The sequence below is a fragment of the Cydia pomonella genome, chromosome 6 (genome assembly GCF_033807575.1).
Source record: "Cydia pomonella isolate Wapato2018A chromosome 6, ilCydPomo1, whole genome shotgun sequence".
Classification (NCBI taxonomy): domain Eukaryota; kingdom Metazoa; phylum Arthropoda; class Insecta; order Lepidoptera; family Tortricidae; genus Cydia; species Cydia pomonella.
In genome coordinates, this window is record NC_084708.1 from 2,710,924 (window position 1) to 2,726,110 (window position 15,187).

Sequence of the window (15,187 nt, forward strand, 5' to 3'; positions counted from 1 at the left end):
GTTTTATCAAGCAATCACTTTTCTGAGTCATGCCAGACATACACACATGGCTGTAGTTATCTAACGACACATAACACCCAGACAACACGGTAAGGGTCATACACAATCGCATCTTTCCTGTAGATATCGCAAAGTTAATCATCAAAGACTAATTTTTAAGCAACAGACATATAGGCGATAAAAAAGACGTAAATGAGGTGATATATAATATGTCGTTAAGTCCCTCCCCCCAGTCGTTAACTTTTATTGTATTGTCCACGGAAGAGACCTTTTGCTAAAATGTGTTTCAACAAACCCCCTATTGTGGTCTGATGCACCTATTGCATCAACCTGTTTGTCACCGTTAAAATGTTCGCTTTTAATGCAAAAAATCATAGTTTACTACTGGTTGCCGTTGATCAGTCCTTCAGTTGGTGGGTACAAGAGGCCATACGTGAATTGGTTTTCCAGTATTAAAAACTAGAAAAACCAAGTTAACATTCAATTCAAAGTGACCACGCAAACCCATCGCAAACGGCAAGTGAAATCGCGGCGTCTGCATTATATAGACCGCGGGCCAGGAGCATATTTCGTCAGTCATGGTCTCCCGGCTGATACTTGGTCAGATGATAGTTTAGATGCTGTTTTAAATTAAAAAAATCATCAGCCGGTTGTATCGCGGTGGAAAGACCGTCAGCTGTAAAATGAACATGTAAAAAATATGCGTCTTACCACTTTACGTGCGGCAAAGTATGCTTAATCTGTGAATTGCGGAATCTGTTGATGGCGTTTCAGGCGTTACGCCTGATGAAATGCTATATGCAAAGTTGAATGATTTGTTATTGCTACCGTAAAAAGGTATACCGCTTATTAAATAAATAAATAAATAATATCACTTTAATTCAGACAAAAGTCCATAATAATAGAATAAGGTAAAAATAAGAACTAAAATACAATAAAATTAAAACTTATACTAATAGTTGCTTCAGTCGATAGGATTATTTTTTACATGTTCATGCGACCAGCCGATGTTCTTACCACTGCTATATAACCGCCTGATGATTTTTTTTAAACGAACAATATCATCTGAACTATCATCTGACAAAGTATCAAACGGGAGGCGACGACAATTTTCAAGTTTTGTTTTACGTGTTTCAGTGGCTGCCATTCCTCAACCCACCAACGGAGTCCTGACGTCCACGACGGATCAACATACCTAGCCGTTAAACACTAAGTATACGAGTTTTCGGCCGGGAGGCGATTGGTCATGGAAATCTGTTCCTGGCTCGCGGTCTAATACTTCTGTGTACATTGTCAGTCACACCGCGACACCGGCGTCCGCGAGTCGTGTCCGATAACGTTGTTCTAAATTTGAATAACGTTTGCAAATTCGAATAACGTTGAAAACAAATGAACATCGGATTTTGTTAGTGTTGTGTCTGTATGGTTGTGGAATGCGTGTGAATTTAAATAATTAATGATAGTTTATGTTTTAAACGTGTGAAGGTCATGCCTTTGCATTGTTGGATTCGTTGATAATGATTGTTTACCACTTGAGTTTAATTGTGCCTGATGAGTTTTAGGTTAGCTTAGGTTACTTAGTAAAATTCACGGAGTATAGCTGTAATTTCTTGGTTTAAAAACACCCTAATAGAATTACTAATACTATATAAAAAAAGTATCTGTGAGACGTTTTCAGTCTAAAAGTATTAAAAAAAAGTTAATTTCGTCGAAGTAAATTAAATTCTCCAATAATTAAACCACCAGTAATTTCCACTGACATACGTTTTATTGAAACTTGATTGCATCAATTCCGTGTATAATCATCGTTTCATTTACTCATTTCGCTCTCAAAAATGCTGTTAAATGGACAAACAGGTCCTGCGTTGTCATCAGGGTCACCAGATAGTCTGCCGTGAAAAACGAAAACGCAATTTTCTTTATCTGACAGTCCAATAAAGAAATTTAGGTTTTCGTTTTTCGCGGCAGAGCCTCAGATGAAATTAAAATTTTCATTTGAATTACAATTCGTGATTTGGAGATTTATAATTGATAAGATAAGGGGCATTTTAACCAATGGAAAATCGTTCAAAATTATAACAATATCAAACGTAGTGTTCCATTTTTACATATTTTTGGCCTTAATTACGGCAATATCCAATATGGACCAAATTCCATGGCAAATAATTAGTAAGAAAAAAAAACCGACTTCAATGAGGGAGGGGTGAAAGAAAGATTGGTGATTTTGGATTTCATACAATGAAATTAACAAGGCAGTGCCCTACGCCTAATTATGTAGAAAAGGAGGTAAAAGGAGGTTTGTCACTGCACCCACCATGACTTGACACATTTCAGATTTGCTGGTTGACTGGTAAAATACCCGCAATAGGGTATTCAACTGTATTTAATATAAATTATTTCACACCATGCATGAAATAATAATAAAAATTGCTATAAGTTTGCTGAAAAGAGTTGAGAATCCTCAATTCCTCATGGAATCCATCATCAGAACTCAAGCTTGACTAATATGTGCCTTGAAAACCTAACTGCTTCACAAACATGCGGAGAGAACAAATTGCCAAACGTGAACCATGCGGCGTTGAAGAGTTCCATTCTGCCTTTCATCACTTCTAACTTTTACCCCCTCCTTTTGAAATCTTGAAGTCGGTTAAAAATCGAGGCATACGGTCACCAAGTCTCGCAAACCAGTTAAATTTCCGAACCGTTATCATGTACTTGGCGCAAAACCTTTTTATTTCGGTTTCGCTTGAAAAACCGTAATTTTAAACCGGTTTTTATGAGAACAGTTCTTGTCAAATTAACCGATTTAGAACAATAAAAACCGGTTTTTACCTATGTCAGCGTCTATAGTTACGTGGCACACCACCAGGTCGACCAGCCGTTGTGTCACTCGTCAAATAAACCGTTTTTTTTTTAGGTTAAATAAAGTTCTTAAAACGTTCGCGTTCTTATAAAAGTTCGGAGGAAAACCAAAAGAAACCGGTATTTACGTGTATTTAAAAAGCCTTGACGGTCACATACTTTAATTGTTGATCTTTTTAGGGTTCAAACTAATTATTATTAAACGCTAAATGGCTCCTCAATTAAAGTTCGTGACTGTAGCTAAATATTCGAGATTTCTGGTCACCCTAGTTACCACTGACGTAATAAAAATAACAGTAACCGAATAATAACCTTGGCCTTCAATGTTAAGGCCATAGCAGTCAAATTCATTACATTAATTATAATTGAGATAATTATGTCAATTAAGATTGGAGTCACCTGCCACAAATCAGACTTATTTAAGTACCTAGTTTTTGTGCTTCGTTTTATACGTGATCTTAAATGGGTCGTTTCAAAGTGATATTAATACTAATTTAAAGAGGCTGTCAACACCCAATGTCCTTGAAATTGATGTTACTTAAACAGTTTTTTAAAAAAGACTATTTGTTTTAGTCAAGTAAGAAAAATATATGTTTATATTAATTATATTTCAAAGACCGTGGTTGTACTCGATACATGATTGAACGAAATCAGCTCGATAGAAAATAATTGCAAAGATTGGTCTTAAAATCACAATTAAACGGTTCTATGTCTTTATTGTTTTGACTTATGGGTCTGCAATTAAAATCACAATTTCAAAACATTTATATCTAAACCGTGGTCGAGTTAAATATTACACTAATAATCCACTTTTTTATTTAAATATTTTTCTTATTATTCCCTTGCCCAGGCCCAGTAATATGCGACAGTGCTATCTCATTTACTCCGATACAAATAGACAGTGTGCGCGCTTTAGGTATTGACAGCCTCTTAAACTTACGGCGTATTGTATGGCTGTATCACGACAACGATGGAAGGGGTCCTGTGAATGCGTATATAGCAATCATCTCTGCGTCTTCCGCCTCTGTTGTTACTCTTTGACGTGCTAATCGGGGACGGTCTTGTAGTGCTTCATCGTCGCCTCCTTCATATCTTTGCAACCATAAGTAAACTGTTTGTCTCTGAAAGTGAATTTCACAAAATCGTGATAGGAGTATGTAGTAATATAATATCATTAGTTAAATAATGAACGCCGAACCATCAACTTATCTTTTTCTATAAATGAATATATAATGATGTTATTTATTGAAATCAACTTACTTGCACTCCTGTTTCTCGAGCTAACTCGGCCACACGCATCCTAATCTCTTTCAGGGCTACTATTCTTGCTCTTTCCAACAGAGTTAGACGGGGAGCCATTTTTAAACGTGAATTAATCGTATCGCAATATCAGTCGGATATACAGGGTGGGGCCTGTAACTAAAGCAAAAAATTAAAACGTAGATTCTAGTCCTCAAACTAGACAACTTTTTAAAATCATAAAGTTTTTAGATTGTTCTTTTTTCAAACAAAGTAAATAGTATTTTCAATGTACTTAAAACTCCGTCTAATTGACATCGCCTGTCAGTCTAGTCACTCTACAGACATAATCAATTTCATAGTATCTACATTGCGTGTTCGAATTAACTTTAAGATGTAACAAAATTCAAACCGCAAGTTTTTTTTCAAAGTCGTCAAACAAACGTTGCGTAGTTTGAGGAGAAGAATGTACATTTTAATTTTTTGCTTTAGTTACAGGCCCCATCGTGTAAATCCACAAATTCAATATATGGCATTTAATGTCAATAATGACATTGTATCAAACACAAAAGAAAAAATACTGTTTCAAAACTCTTTTGAATAATAGCCCGCATAACTTACCTATAGCGTAGAACACACAAATATTATACGCATTCAAGTGCGACTCTCTTTCACGCAATATTTCCCATTTCTGAAGTGTATAGCTAGCTGTGTTTGTTTTGACCTATAGTGATTGTTGTTTGTACCTATAGAACTTTAAAATGTCTATATATAACATTAAAACAAGTAAATTAAGCTAAACAAATTCCTCTGCTTTATCTCAGGACATAATTATTAATAACATAAAGTGTAAAAGATACAAAACATAACAAATTAGTAATTGAAACGCAACAGATGTTTGAGATATGATGTCACTATTGTTACTCATTGTCAGTTAGTCTGGAATTTTAATGATTTACTAGTTCCGCTATTTTGAGAGAATTCCTAGAATTGTTATCTAACCACTCAAGATGTTTATCATCAATATTATACTTTGGTCACAATTGCTTGTATATATTGTATTTAAGTATTTATATATTATATATCGTTGTCTAAGTACCCTCAACACAAGCGTTATTGAGCTTACTGTGGGTCTTAGTCAATTTGTGTAATAATGTCCTATAATATTTATTTATTATTCTTTATTATATATCTCTGTTTGATGGTCCTATGATTGACGGGTAGAGCCCTGTGGCATTAAGTCAGCCATTTGCACAAAATATGTATCGAAAGAATCGTCTCATAAATATGGTACTACGCTCTTATTACACTGGAATAAGATGCTATGGGACATATTTTTGAGTAACCCATATTTTTACACTTGACTGTACCTATATATTTTGTGCAATAAAGTTGAGTTGAGTTGTTGTATGACGTCATATACGATATAGGAGTGAATGTTTATTTTTAATGAATTACATTACATACAATATAAATTTAATAAAAGGTCAATAATACCTAGGTTTCAAGTTTTTATTCATATTTATTTTATTTAGTATGAGCTTAGTATGTCTCACTCCCACTGCTGGGTACAGGCCTGCCTCTTCCCTTTCCACGTATCCCGGTCTTGACCTGTCTCCCTTACATTGTATATCTGGCTTGTAAATCTGTAGTACCTTACTTAATATGATTAATCGAGTATTAAATACCCACACCCATATCTACTGCGGGGTTACGTAATACATCGCAATTATAATGTGATGTGCAGTGTTTAGATTTAAAATATATTTTTATAATATATATGTAGCACAATCGGATTAGGACCAACCTCGAAATCTCGGGAACAGAATTGAAATTTGGTAAATTAAGAGCCCTTTTTTCATGCCCACACCATTTGACATGGAATCGCAGCCATCTTGGATAATGTGTACCATCCAGGAGAAATTCGCGTTTTACTCTAAATCTACGTTCTTTATGAAAATATCGTGTAAGGCAACATTGGAGCTTATTAAATTCTACACAAAAAGTCCTGGATATCTTTGAGGTAGGTAAGGTAAGGTAAGTACTATCGATTTACAAGGCAGATAAATACATTATAACTTGGTACATTGTGTCTATTTCATGTACAGTTAGAAGTGCGGCATGCACTTTTGAAGCCTAAGTATGAAGTTAACCTAGAGTTTAACATGTATTGTGAAGAAAAGAAATATCTAGGGCCAAATCCAGAGAGGAAAATGTCAAGGACGTATATATGGAAAAATTACCATTATATTTTTCCTCTTAAATTTTCATGTTCAGAATCTCGTTTTAAAATGAGAGCGTAGCGTAACACCAATTGTATAGCGGCGCCTAGGTTTCGGGTTATAGAATTTATATTTTCTCATAAGAAATTTACATTTCACTTAACGAGAACTTAGAGTAAATACATAGTTGTTTTCACCAGTAAGCATAATTATATATCTATTTAAATGCTAAATATAACATAATAAATGCTAATCATTTATACAGCAGGTATAGATGACTAAAAAAACGGGTAGAAGGATAATTTTACGCATTCCATGCTTGCAGCGTACGCTTGACAACACATTGACTCTAATCTTAACGTCTAGATATAGTATGGTGCCATGATCGTGTAACAAATTAATTTTGAGTATATATAACTAATTAAGTTAAAAGTGAAACTATGAAATAGTAGTAAAAACGATATAAAGTGAAATAGTTAACTGTATTCTGAACGACTGTGAAATAATCTCAACATGGCGACCGCGGCACATGTAGGTAAGTAACAACACTAACAACCTTATGGTTTATGAATAAGTAATATCATTATTTATTGATGACCGGTCTGGCCTAATGGGTGGCCCTGCCTATTAGGCCGATGGTTCTGGGTTCGATCCCGGTAAGGGCATTTATCCTAGATATTTATCCTCGGCCAAGTTCTTTAGGTCCCTGTAAGACATGACATTTGCTTTTCCTTTTAGTTGCTGCGTCTAACTTGCTCGTGGTTTTCCTCTTCCTCTTCTACCTTCGATCTTGCCTTCCAAAATAGTTTTAAAGAAAGTGTCGTGTCTTATCAAGTGACCTATCATTTTTCCACTAACTAAAATCTTGTATCAAACTTGAAAATTTTGTCAAAAATTCTATTTTGACTTCTATTACCATTTCAGGCACCAAAGGTCTCGAAGGCCTCCACAGCGTGACGATCAGGCAGAAGGTGACTGGTTTCTCAAACAACAAATACGTGGTGCTGGCACCAGATGGCGCTGTCATTCTGTACGCCAAGGAAAACTCCGGCGCACTCAACCGGCTGTTCGGTGGGAAGGACCGCGCTTTTGAGATTAACATCTATGACACACAGGATAAAGAAGTGAGTTTATAATTTAAGATATTTCTTTCCAACGTAATTTGTGAAACTGATGCCGCTCTACTCACCGACGGAGCTGCAGTTGCAGTTCACGAGGTTTCGTCATGCAGCTCACTGAAGCATTTTACCAATTATCGCAACGAAAATGTATTGCTACATAGCTCAGGATCTATGATGTTGACATTGTTGACACATAAGTACCTACATTTAAGATTTTTTTTTAAAGATCGCTACAGCGATCGCAATTGACGGGTTTCTGGAACAACAAGTACGTAAGTAGGTATTGCTCCTCGACCAGATGGCGCTGTCATTCTGTACGCCAAGGAAAATTCCTGCGCACTGAACCGGCTGTTGGGCGGGAAGGATCGCGCTTTTGAGATTAGAATCTATGACACACAGGATAAAGATTGGAGAAAGGATAAAGAAGTAAACATTCTAGGTCCATGGAAGTGAAGAGAAGATTTTTATTCCGAAGCCTGCCGAATCGGAAACGGAAACTTCGACTGGAAACTATCGAAAATACAGTTTTGGCAAGGCCGAAATTTCAAACATGCTGAAACCGAAATTACGATCCGACACTAATAACATAAAAAAAATGGGGATAATCTTACACAGATCGACATAGCCCCAAACTAAGCAATGTTTGTACAGTCAGCATCAAAAGTAGCGGATGAAACAACGCGCCAAAAGTATCTGATATTCCGGATAACTTTTCCAAAAATAGATAAATTTCTAAATTTTGTGTCCAAAAGTATATCTTTTAGTCTTAGTTGTTCTATATTAAAGACATCACTTTTTGTTAAGCTGTTACAGAATGTACTTAGTGTAATACTTATGAAGCGGTATTTGATCCGCTAGTTTTGATGCTAGCTAGTTTTGGGTCCTAGCCTCCTAGGCGGCGATATACATACGTACTTAGATAAATGCATACTTATGTACATAGAAAACACCCATGACTCAGGAACAAATATCTGTGTTCATCGCACAAATAAATGTCCTTAATACATAACAAATCTGTTTTAGAAAAATGCGTATAGAATTTATCACAGGTTTCGTCCGCTATGACCTCGGTTCAGAAGCCTATTTCTATAATACTGAAACGTTCCCTTTCAAAAAGGTTTGATGTTACAGCCCTTTTGCGTCGAATTTCATTGGCTTTTCCCGTTTTCTCGTAAGGTCGAGACACTAACAATTCTTTCTAGATAGCGTTGTCTTTATGGCTTGAGCCACAGATCGCTTAGGTAGATGCAGTATTAGAATCGCGGTCATCGCACAATGGCGCTCCCATACAAAAACGTGTGGAGCGTGTTCGCTTATTTTTAGTTCTGTCTATGTTTATGATCTTAAGAGGAAAGGGGACGGCTGCTTTTCCATACAAACGTAATCCTCATTTTCCTCCCTGGATATTAATTAACATTATAGTTAATATTTTATATGCAATTTGATGTATATTAACCATAGCTATGCTCTTTCTTTTGTTTTTTTTTCGATTTCAGGATTATTATAAGATTTAGGAGCGAAAAGCAAATTGCATATATTTTAAATACTCCCAAACTTATAATACTTAACTAAAAATTCGAAAAAATCTAATTGTACCTTATGTGCACGCATCCGTAAGTTGTCTGTGGCTTAAAACAAGGCACTTACCCCATCTTCGGTCAATCATGATTGACCTTGGGTTGACCCCATCGATCCACCACGCCCCCCGTTTAATGGACGTACAGTGTCGGGTGCAAACTGCACTTTAGCTGACGAGTTAACAAGCTCATTTATGTTTTGACGACCTGTCTGGCTCAGTGAGTGCCTACGAAGCCGATGGTCCCGGGTTCAAATCATGGTAAGGGAATTCAATCGTATGATGAGCACGGATTGGATACGGATCTATTTATTCTGTTTACATATAATCGGCTGCAATCCATATATAATGTACATCTTCCTTTAATTCCAGGTAGTTCGCCTTCGCCGGCCCTACACCTTCGGCCCCGACAAGATGGACGTAACCTTGTGTGGCAGCCTCGTCAGCGTGGTCCGACAGGAGGTCACCTTCTTCAAGCCTGTTCTGAACATTAATGATGCCAATGACCGCCCTATGCTGAGGGTCAAGGGACCTATGGCTACTGCTGGAGATGCTGATTTTAAAGTGAGAGATCAGGAATTTTACGCATCTACTTGTCTCCTAAAACAATATTTTCTATTTTTAATTTGAAACTTGTCGTATAGTAAATTGGAATGAATTTCGCTTATTTGAGAGAACAATTGAACAAAAGAAAATGCTCCTGGAATCTGTAGATGTGGATATAATTCCTAGTGTTTGGTTTATGGAGGGTTCTAATTACCAATTTAAAGCAGAGTGTTCATTGTAGCGTACGTAAAAACAACCTTTTGCCACATATAAACATGTTTTGTTTTTGTTTTCTAGTTGTACAACACGAAGAAGCAACAAGTTGGCGTCATCGCCAAGCGCTGGGGCGGGCTGGCAAGAGAACTCTTCTCCGATGCTGACCACTTCGTGATCACCTTTCCTGCTGACGCTACCGTCGGTGTCAAGGCAGCTATCATCGGGACTTGCTTCCTTATAGTAAGTCATATCCAGGGGTCGGACAAAAAGTGCGCATGACGTCAAACCACTTATAGGATGATTTCAAATACATAGTATTTTTGATTTTCATAAACAATTATCACTTATCATTTATCAACCTCTTTATTAAACGATATCGCCACTTGAAATGAGTAAGTACGTTTTTGACTGACACATTGTCAATCAGATGAACAATAAATTGACTTCGTTACTGTTTAGCTATTGTATCTTCACGATTATATTTAGCTAAAATTTATATTTACTAATGTATAAGAAAACGATCTAAAATGTCATGTCATGCATCTTTACTCGAATATTGTGGCAATTTTCCGTTTTTGGAGGTACGTGACAAACACGTATACTGCTAATCTTACCTACTGTTCCCACTTTTGACTATTAAACCTATTTATCTGAGGATCCCACAGACTTGTTCTAACTAATTTCAAATAATTATACCTTATGGTAACAAGTTTCGTGAAATTTATTTTATTCACTACATCACCCTACCACCTGTATTATTAATTCCATGGATTTATTTACGTTTATTTTGTTACTTCATTAATACTACTTTGTTACTACATGTCACACGGAAGTTTAAATACAAACTCAAACATCATCCTGTGTGCAAGATTACGTCATTTTTACGTCATCCGCACTTTTTGTCCGACCCCTGGTCATATCAATCTTAACGTCTGATAACTGGGGTAGATTGGAGCGAGAACTCTTCTCCGATGCTGACCACTTCGAGATCACCTTTCCTGCTGACGCTACAGTCAGTTTCAAGGCAGCTATCATTGGGACTTGCTTTCTTATAGTGAGTTATAACAGTCTTAACGTCTGATAGCTGGGGTGGATTGGAGCGAGAACTCTTCTCCTATGCTGACCACTTCGAGATCACCTTCCATGCTGACGCTACAGTAGGCGTCAAGGCAGCTATCATATTGGGACTTGCTTTCTTATAGTGAGTTATATCAATCTTAACGTTTGATAGCTGGGGTGGATTGGAGCAAGAACTCTTCTCCGATGCTGACCACTTCGAGATCACCTTTCCTGCTGACGCTACAGTAGACGTCAAGGCAGCTATCATATTGGGACTTGCTTCCTTATAGTGAGTCATATCAACCTTAACGTCTGATAACTGGGGTAGATTGGAACGAGAACTCTTCTCCGATGCTGACCACTTCGAGATCACCTTCCATGCTGACGCTACCGTCGGAGTATTTTTTCCATACAAATGTTCTCAACAATTTTCCTCTCTGGATATTAAGCTCTAAGGTGAATAAGTATTTTTTTTAATTGATTTCAATATTACCAGTACTTATATATCTGTGTCTGTACATTTTGCTTTTTTTTGATATACTTGTTTATTACAAGATCTAGGTTAGCTTAAAATGCCAAATAAATGCGCCGTAAACAGACGTCTAGTATACAATATTGGTAACAATAAACACAATAATCATGACGGTCAGAGATGGATATTTTTTTTCTCATTCTGTTCTCAAAATTTCATTACGATTGGTTAAGTTGGAGGAAAATCTCGAAAACGAAACCTTGATTTCTGAGATTTTTAAGCAGGATTTTTCGCCTAGGCTGCAGATGTCCTTATCGCACTTGAGTTGAGTTTGAGAGACGGAGAGAGAGAAGAAAATCTGAGAAGGGGCTCAGCTGGTATCGCCTGTAAAGTTATTTGAAATTGGTACGGTCACGTCTGAAAATATAAAAAACGGATGATAAATATGTAAACCTTAATATATTGGCAATAAAGTCGTGTATACATATTTTTGGGACTTTGTTCGAATCGATATTTTCAGGCGTGACTGTACATATTTTTGACGCTGACTGTAGGTACTAAGCTACTGGAATTCCGCAACTGAAATGTTTTACTCATGGAATCAAAACGAAAGAGCGCTTCATGAGCGCTTATAATTTTACACAGAAAAAAATTTACTCAATTTCATTGCAATTTAGTGCTCACAGTACAAATCTGTTCCTCTTTAATTTTCCAGGACTTCCTGCACTACGAAAACTGATCGGCGAAGCTGAAGATGTTATCTTTGATGTCGTATAAAATGCATTTAAAATTAAGATAAGCCGCACTTGTGCTTTAAAATATTATATAGGGGGAGTCCGGGAGACTTGAACCTCTTTTTACTCAGAAGCCACTAGAGATTTATCCGTAAGTGTTAGCAACTCGATATTTCGTGTATAGATGACATATCTAAATAGGTATCTTTAGAGCATAGCAAAGTGCTGATAAAGTACAAAATGTAAGTTCTGCAAAAATATTTTTCTTAAACGGGGTATTGGCTCAAGTCTCCCCAACCTATGGGAGAGTTGACCAGGGGGTGTGGGAGATATGACTAATTGACTATACATATGTTAGGTAGGAAAAACAGTGAAAAAAGTGCTGTTTAATCCAATATATTTATTAATAAAGGAAAGTAGTTGTAACAAAGTATTTTTACCCATAAAACAAAATGTTAAAATTTAATAAACTTTATAAAATTTAAAATCGGCAACCTTAACATGAAATTCAAGAGATCAATTATCTTTAAATTATTATTATTATTAATTATTTCTATCAGATCAATTCAGTCAACAAATTATCAAAGGCACATGCAAGGTCCTTTTCATTTTACATAACATAATTCTTCATGTCAAATAAAGTTGTCCACATCTTTGTCAGTGAACCCATCGCAAACTTCGTGAATATACCTATCCTTTGCAGGAACCACACAGTCGAACATTTTTTATGCAACTTACGTCGGTGGCAAACAAGCATACGGCCCGTCTGATAGTAAGCAGTGACCGTAGCCTATGGACGCCTGCAACTCTAGAGGTGTTTTATACGCGTTCCCGACCCTAACACTCCGCACTCCGTACCCTCGTTGAGCTCTGGCAACCTTACTCACCGGTAGGAACACAACGCTTGTTTTTTATTTTATTTTTGGATTTTTTTCTCTTGTCGCTATCTTGCAACACCTTCCTCTTACCTCCTTTGACGTTTGGCCTGCATAAAAATAAAGCAAACCCTTATTTAAGCACAGTGTGGGAGAATTGAACCACTGATCATGTCTCCCTACCACCATGCGGCTCAACTCTCCCGCACCCCCCTTTACTTTATATAGATTATGTTTTCTTTATACTCTTACAATAAACATTCCAAATGATCACTGTTAGTAAAACTACATTAACCAACAAGTACAATAAGATAAAATAATACTACTCACCTGTTTAATTGTCAAAATAGTGTAAAAATATAAAATTGTAATTTTTTTCACTTCGCGACAGCGAAACCACGTTTACTCAAGTCATTTCCAAACCAGACTAATTGCGGCCAATATGGCGTCGCCAAAAGTTGCGCCTTCTGTTAAAGTACGACATGAGCTGTCAACGGCGACGGTGGCGCAAAATTTGAATTGAAATATTTGTCGTGGTTCAACTCTCCCACCTGGTCATATCTCCCGGACTCCCCCTACGTACTGTTTTTAAAATAAACCATTTTAACGATCATTTCGGTGCTGTTTTGTTTTCATAGTTTTTAAACATAACAAACACGACTAGTGTTTAGTTGTGAGAAATTAGAGCGTCGGCTATAAAACGCCATCTATTTGTAGCTTATTGAAACTTAGTAATATAATATTTTGTCACTAGATGTCTCTTTTCAGTGGTTAGTACAGCGCCATCTATCAGCGAGTACAATAATCGCTTGCTATGCTCTGTGAAATAATGAAATAAATACATTAAGCTCTTGTGTTCATTTCGAAGTTCCACTACTGGGCATTAGATGGCGCTAACTCTGCTAACATAAGTGTACCAAAGAGAGTGCCAAGTGCGAGTATAATTTTTGTGGACATTAATGTCATAATGTGTTACACTGTCCAAGTGGATCTTATTACAAACGGTATAAGGTCCACCGATGCAATGTGGGCGAGACACATGCTACCACTAAGAACGCACAAGTTTTTTTCAACTTTAATCAATTTTAAGAAAACTATCAGACCCTGTTTTGCTAATACGTTAAGGTTCAAATGATTTTTTCAGTGGCATTATTAATATAATCTAGGGTTTCCATTATTTTTATTTCAGCAGGTATCTAACATAGGTACTTAAATAAATAATTAAATAATAAATAAATAAAAAAATATTATAGAACATTATTACACAAATTGACTAAGTCCCACAGTAAGCTCAATAAGGCTTGTGTTTAGGGTACTTAGACAACGATATATATGTTATATAAATATTTTATAAATACTTAAATACTTAGGTACATAGAAAACACCCATGACTCAGGAACAAATATCCATGCTCATCACACGAATAAATGCCCTTGCCAGGATTTGAACCCGGGACCATCGGCTTCATAGGCAGGGTCACTACCCACTAGGCCAGATCGGTCGTCAAAATATAGCATATGTTATTGATATTGTCGATATTGAGTTGAGACGCCCGTTTTGCAACCGCCATTTGAGCCAAAGTAGCCCATCCTGGATTATGCTTATGTGTGTTACAGCAATCTCTAACAAGCTTACCTAACCAAGTTCGATCGGTTACTTAACAATTGCATCCGGTTTGTCTTTGGACTCCGAAACTACGACCATATCTCTGCTTATCGCAAAAAACTTAACTGGCTCCCTATTCGTGAACGTCGATCCTTGCGTATTCTCTGCACTTTGTTTACAATTTTATTTAATCCTTCAGCCCCTGATTACCTTCGTTCCAAATTCAAATTTGTTACTCCGCGCCCCGGCACCGATCTCCGAACCTCCCGTAGCCTTCAACTTATTGTCCCTCGACATCGTACAGGTTTCATGTCGAATTCCTTCAACATTCAGGCAATCCGGCTGTGGAATGATCTTCCTCTCTCTATGAGACAAGCCCAGAACAAATTCAGAACATGTTGCGCAAGCATCTGTTTGACAAGGTTCAAAGGTCGTCCTCATGATGTTTCACAATGGGTATATATTTATATATGTATGTATTTATATTTATGTATCATATTATTTATGTACGTATAATTTTATATAGGTAATATTGTGATATATTTTTTTTGTCATTTTACTCTGTATTCTGACCCTGCACCAATTAGGATATTTCGGTTTGGCTCATGGTTGACTGGTAGAGAATGCCTTCTGGCATTAAGTCCGCCATTTGTACTCTTC

The 15,187-nt window shown here is 36.7% G+C and overlaps 1 protein-coding gene across 4 annotated transcripts; it reads left to right on the plus strand.

Annotated features, from left to right (window-relative positions):
- The first annotated feature begins 1,289 nt into the window (after window positions 1-1,289).
- On the plus strand, window positions 1,290-13,535 carry LOC133518729 (phospholipid scramblase 3-like). 4 transcript variants are annotated; one of them, XM_061852412.1, is made up of 6 exons: window positions 1,290-1,425; window positions 6,690-6,858; window positions 7,248-7,447; window positions 9,393-9,584; window positions 9,864-10,022; window positions 12,029-13,535. In XM_061852412.1, exons 2-6 carry the CDS (start codon window positions 6,837-6,839, stop codon window positions 12,050-12,052), a joined length of 597 nt encoding a protein of 198 aa, XP_061708396.1. In that variant the 5' UTR covers window positions 1,290-1,425; window positions 6,690-6,836; the 3' UTR covers window positions 12,053-13,535. The 4 variants fall into 4 exon arrangements, 3 of the variants coding, with proteins under 3 accessions (XP_061708396.1, XP_061708395.1, XP_061708397.1); XM_061852411.1 differs by having other exon boundaries at window positions 1,291-1,425; window positions 6,649-6,858; XM_061852413.1 differs by having other exon boundaries at window positions 1,309-1,405; window positions 6,649-6,858.
- The last annotated feature ends 1,652 nt before the right edge of the window (window positions 13,536-15,187 follow it).

What these genes read in the sequence shown, in the direction of transcription:
- LOC133518729 (XM_061852412.1), top strand. Translation starts at nt 6,837, where the DNA reads ATGGCGACCGCGGCACATGTAG. An exon ending in GGCGACCGCGGCACATGTAG is followed by an intron (nt 6,859 to 7,247) that starts GTAAGTAACAAC and finishes TTACCATTTCAG; the next exon opens with GCACCAAAGGTCTCGAAGGC. An exon ending in TCGGGACTTGCTTCCTTATA is followed by an intron (nt 10,023 to 12,028) that starts GTAAGTCATATC and finishes TTAATTTTCCAG; the next exon opens with GACTTCCTGCACTACGAAAA.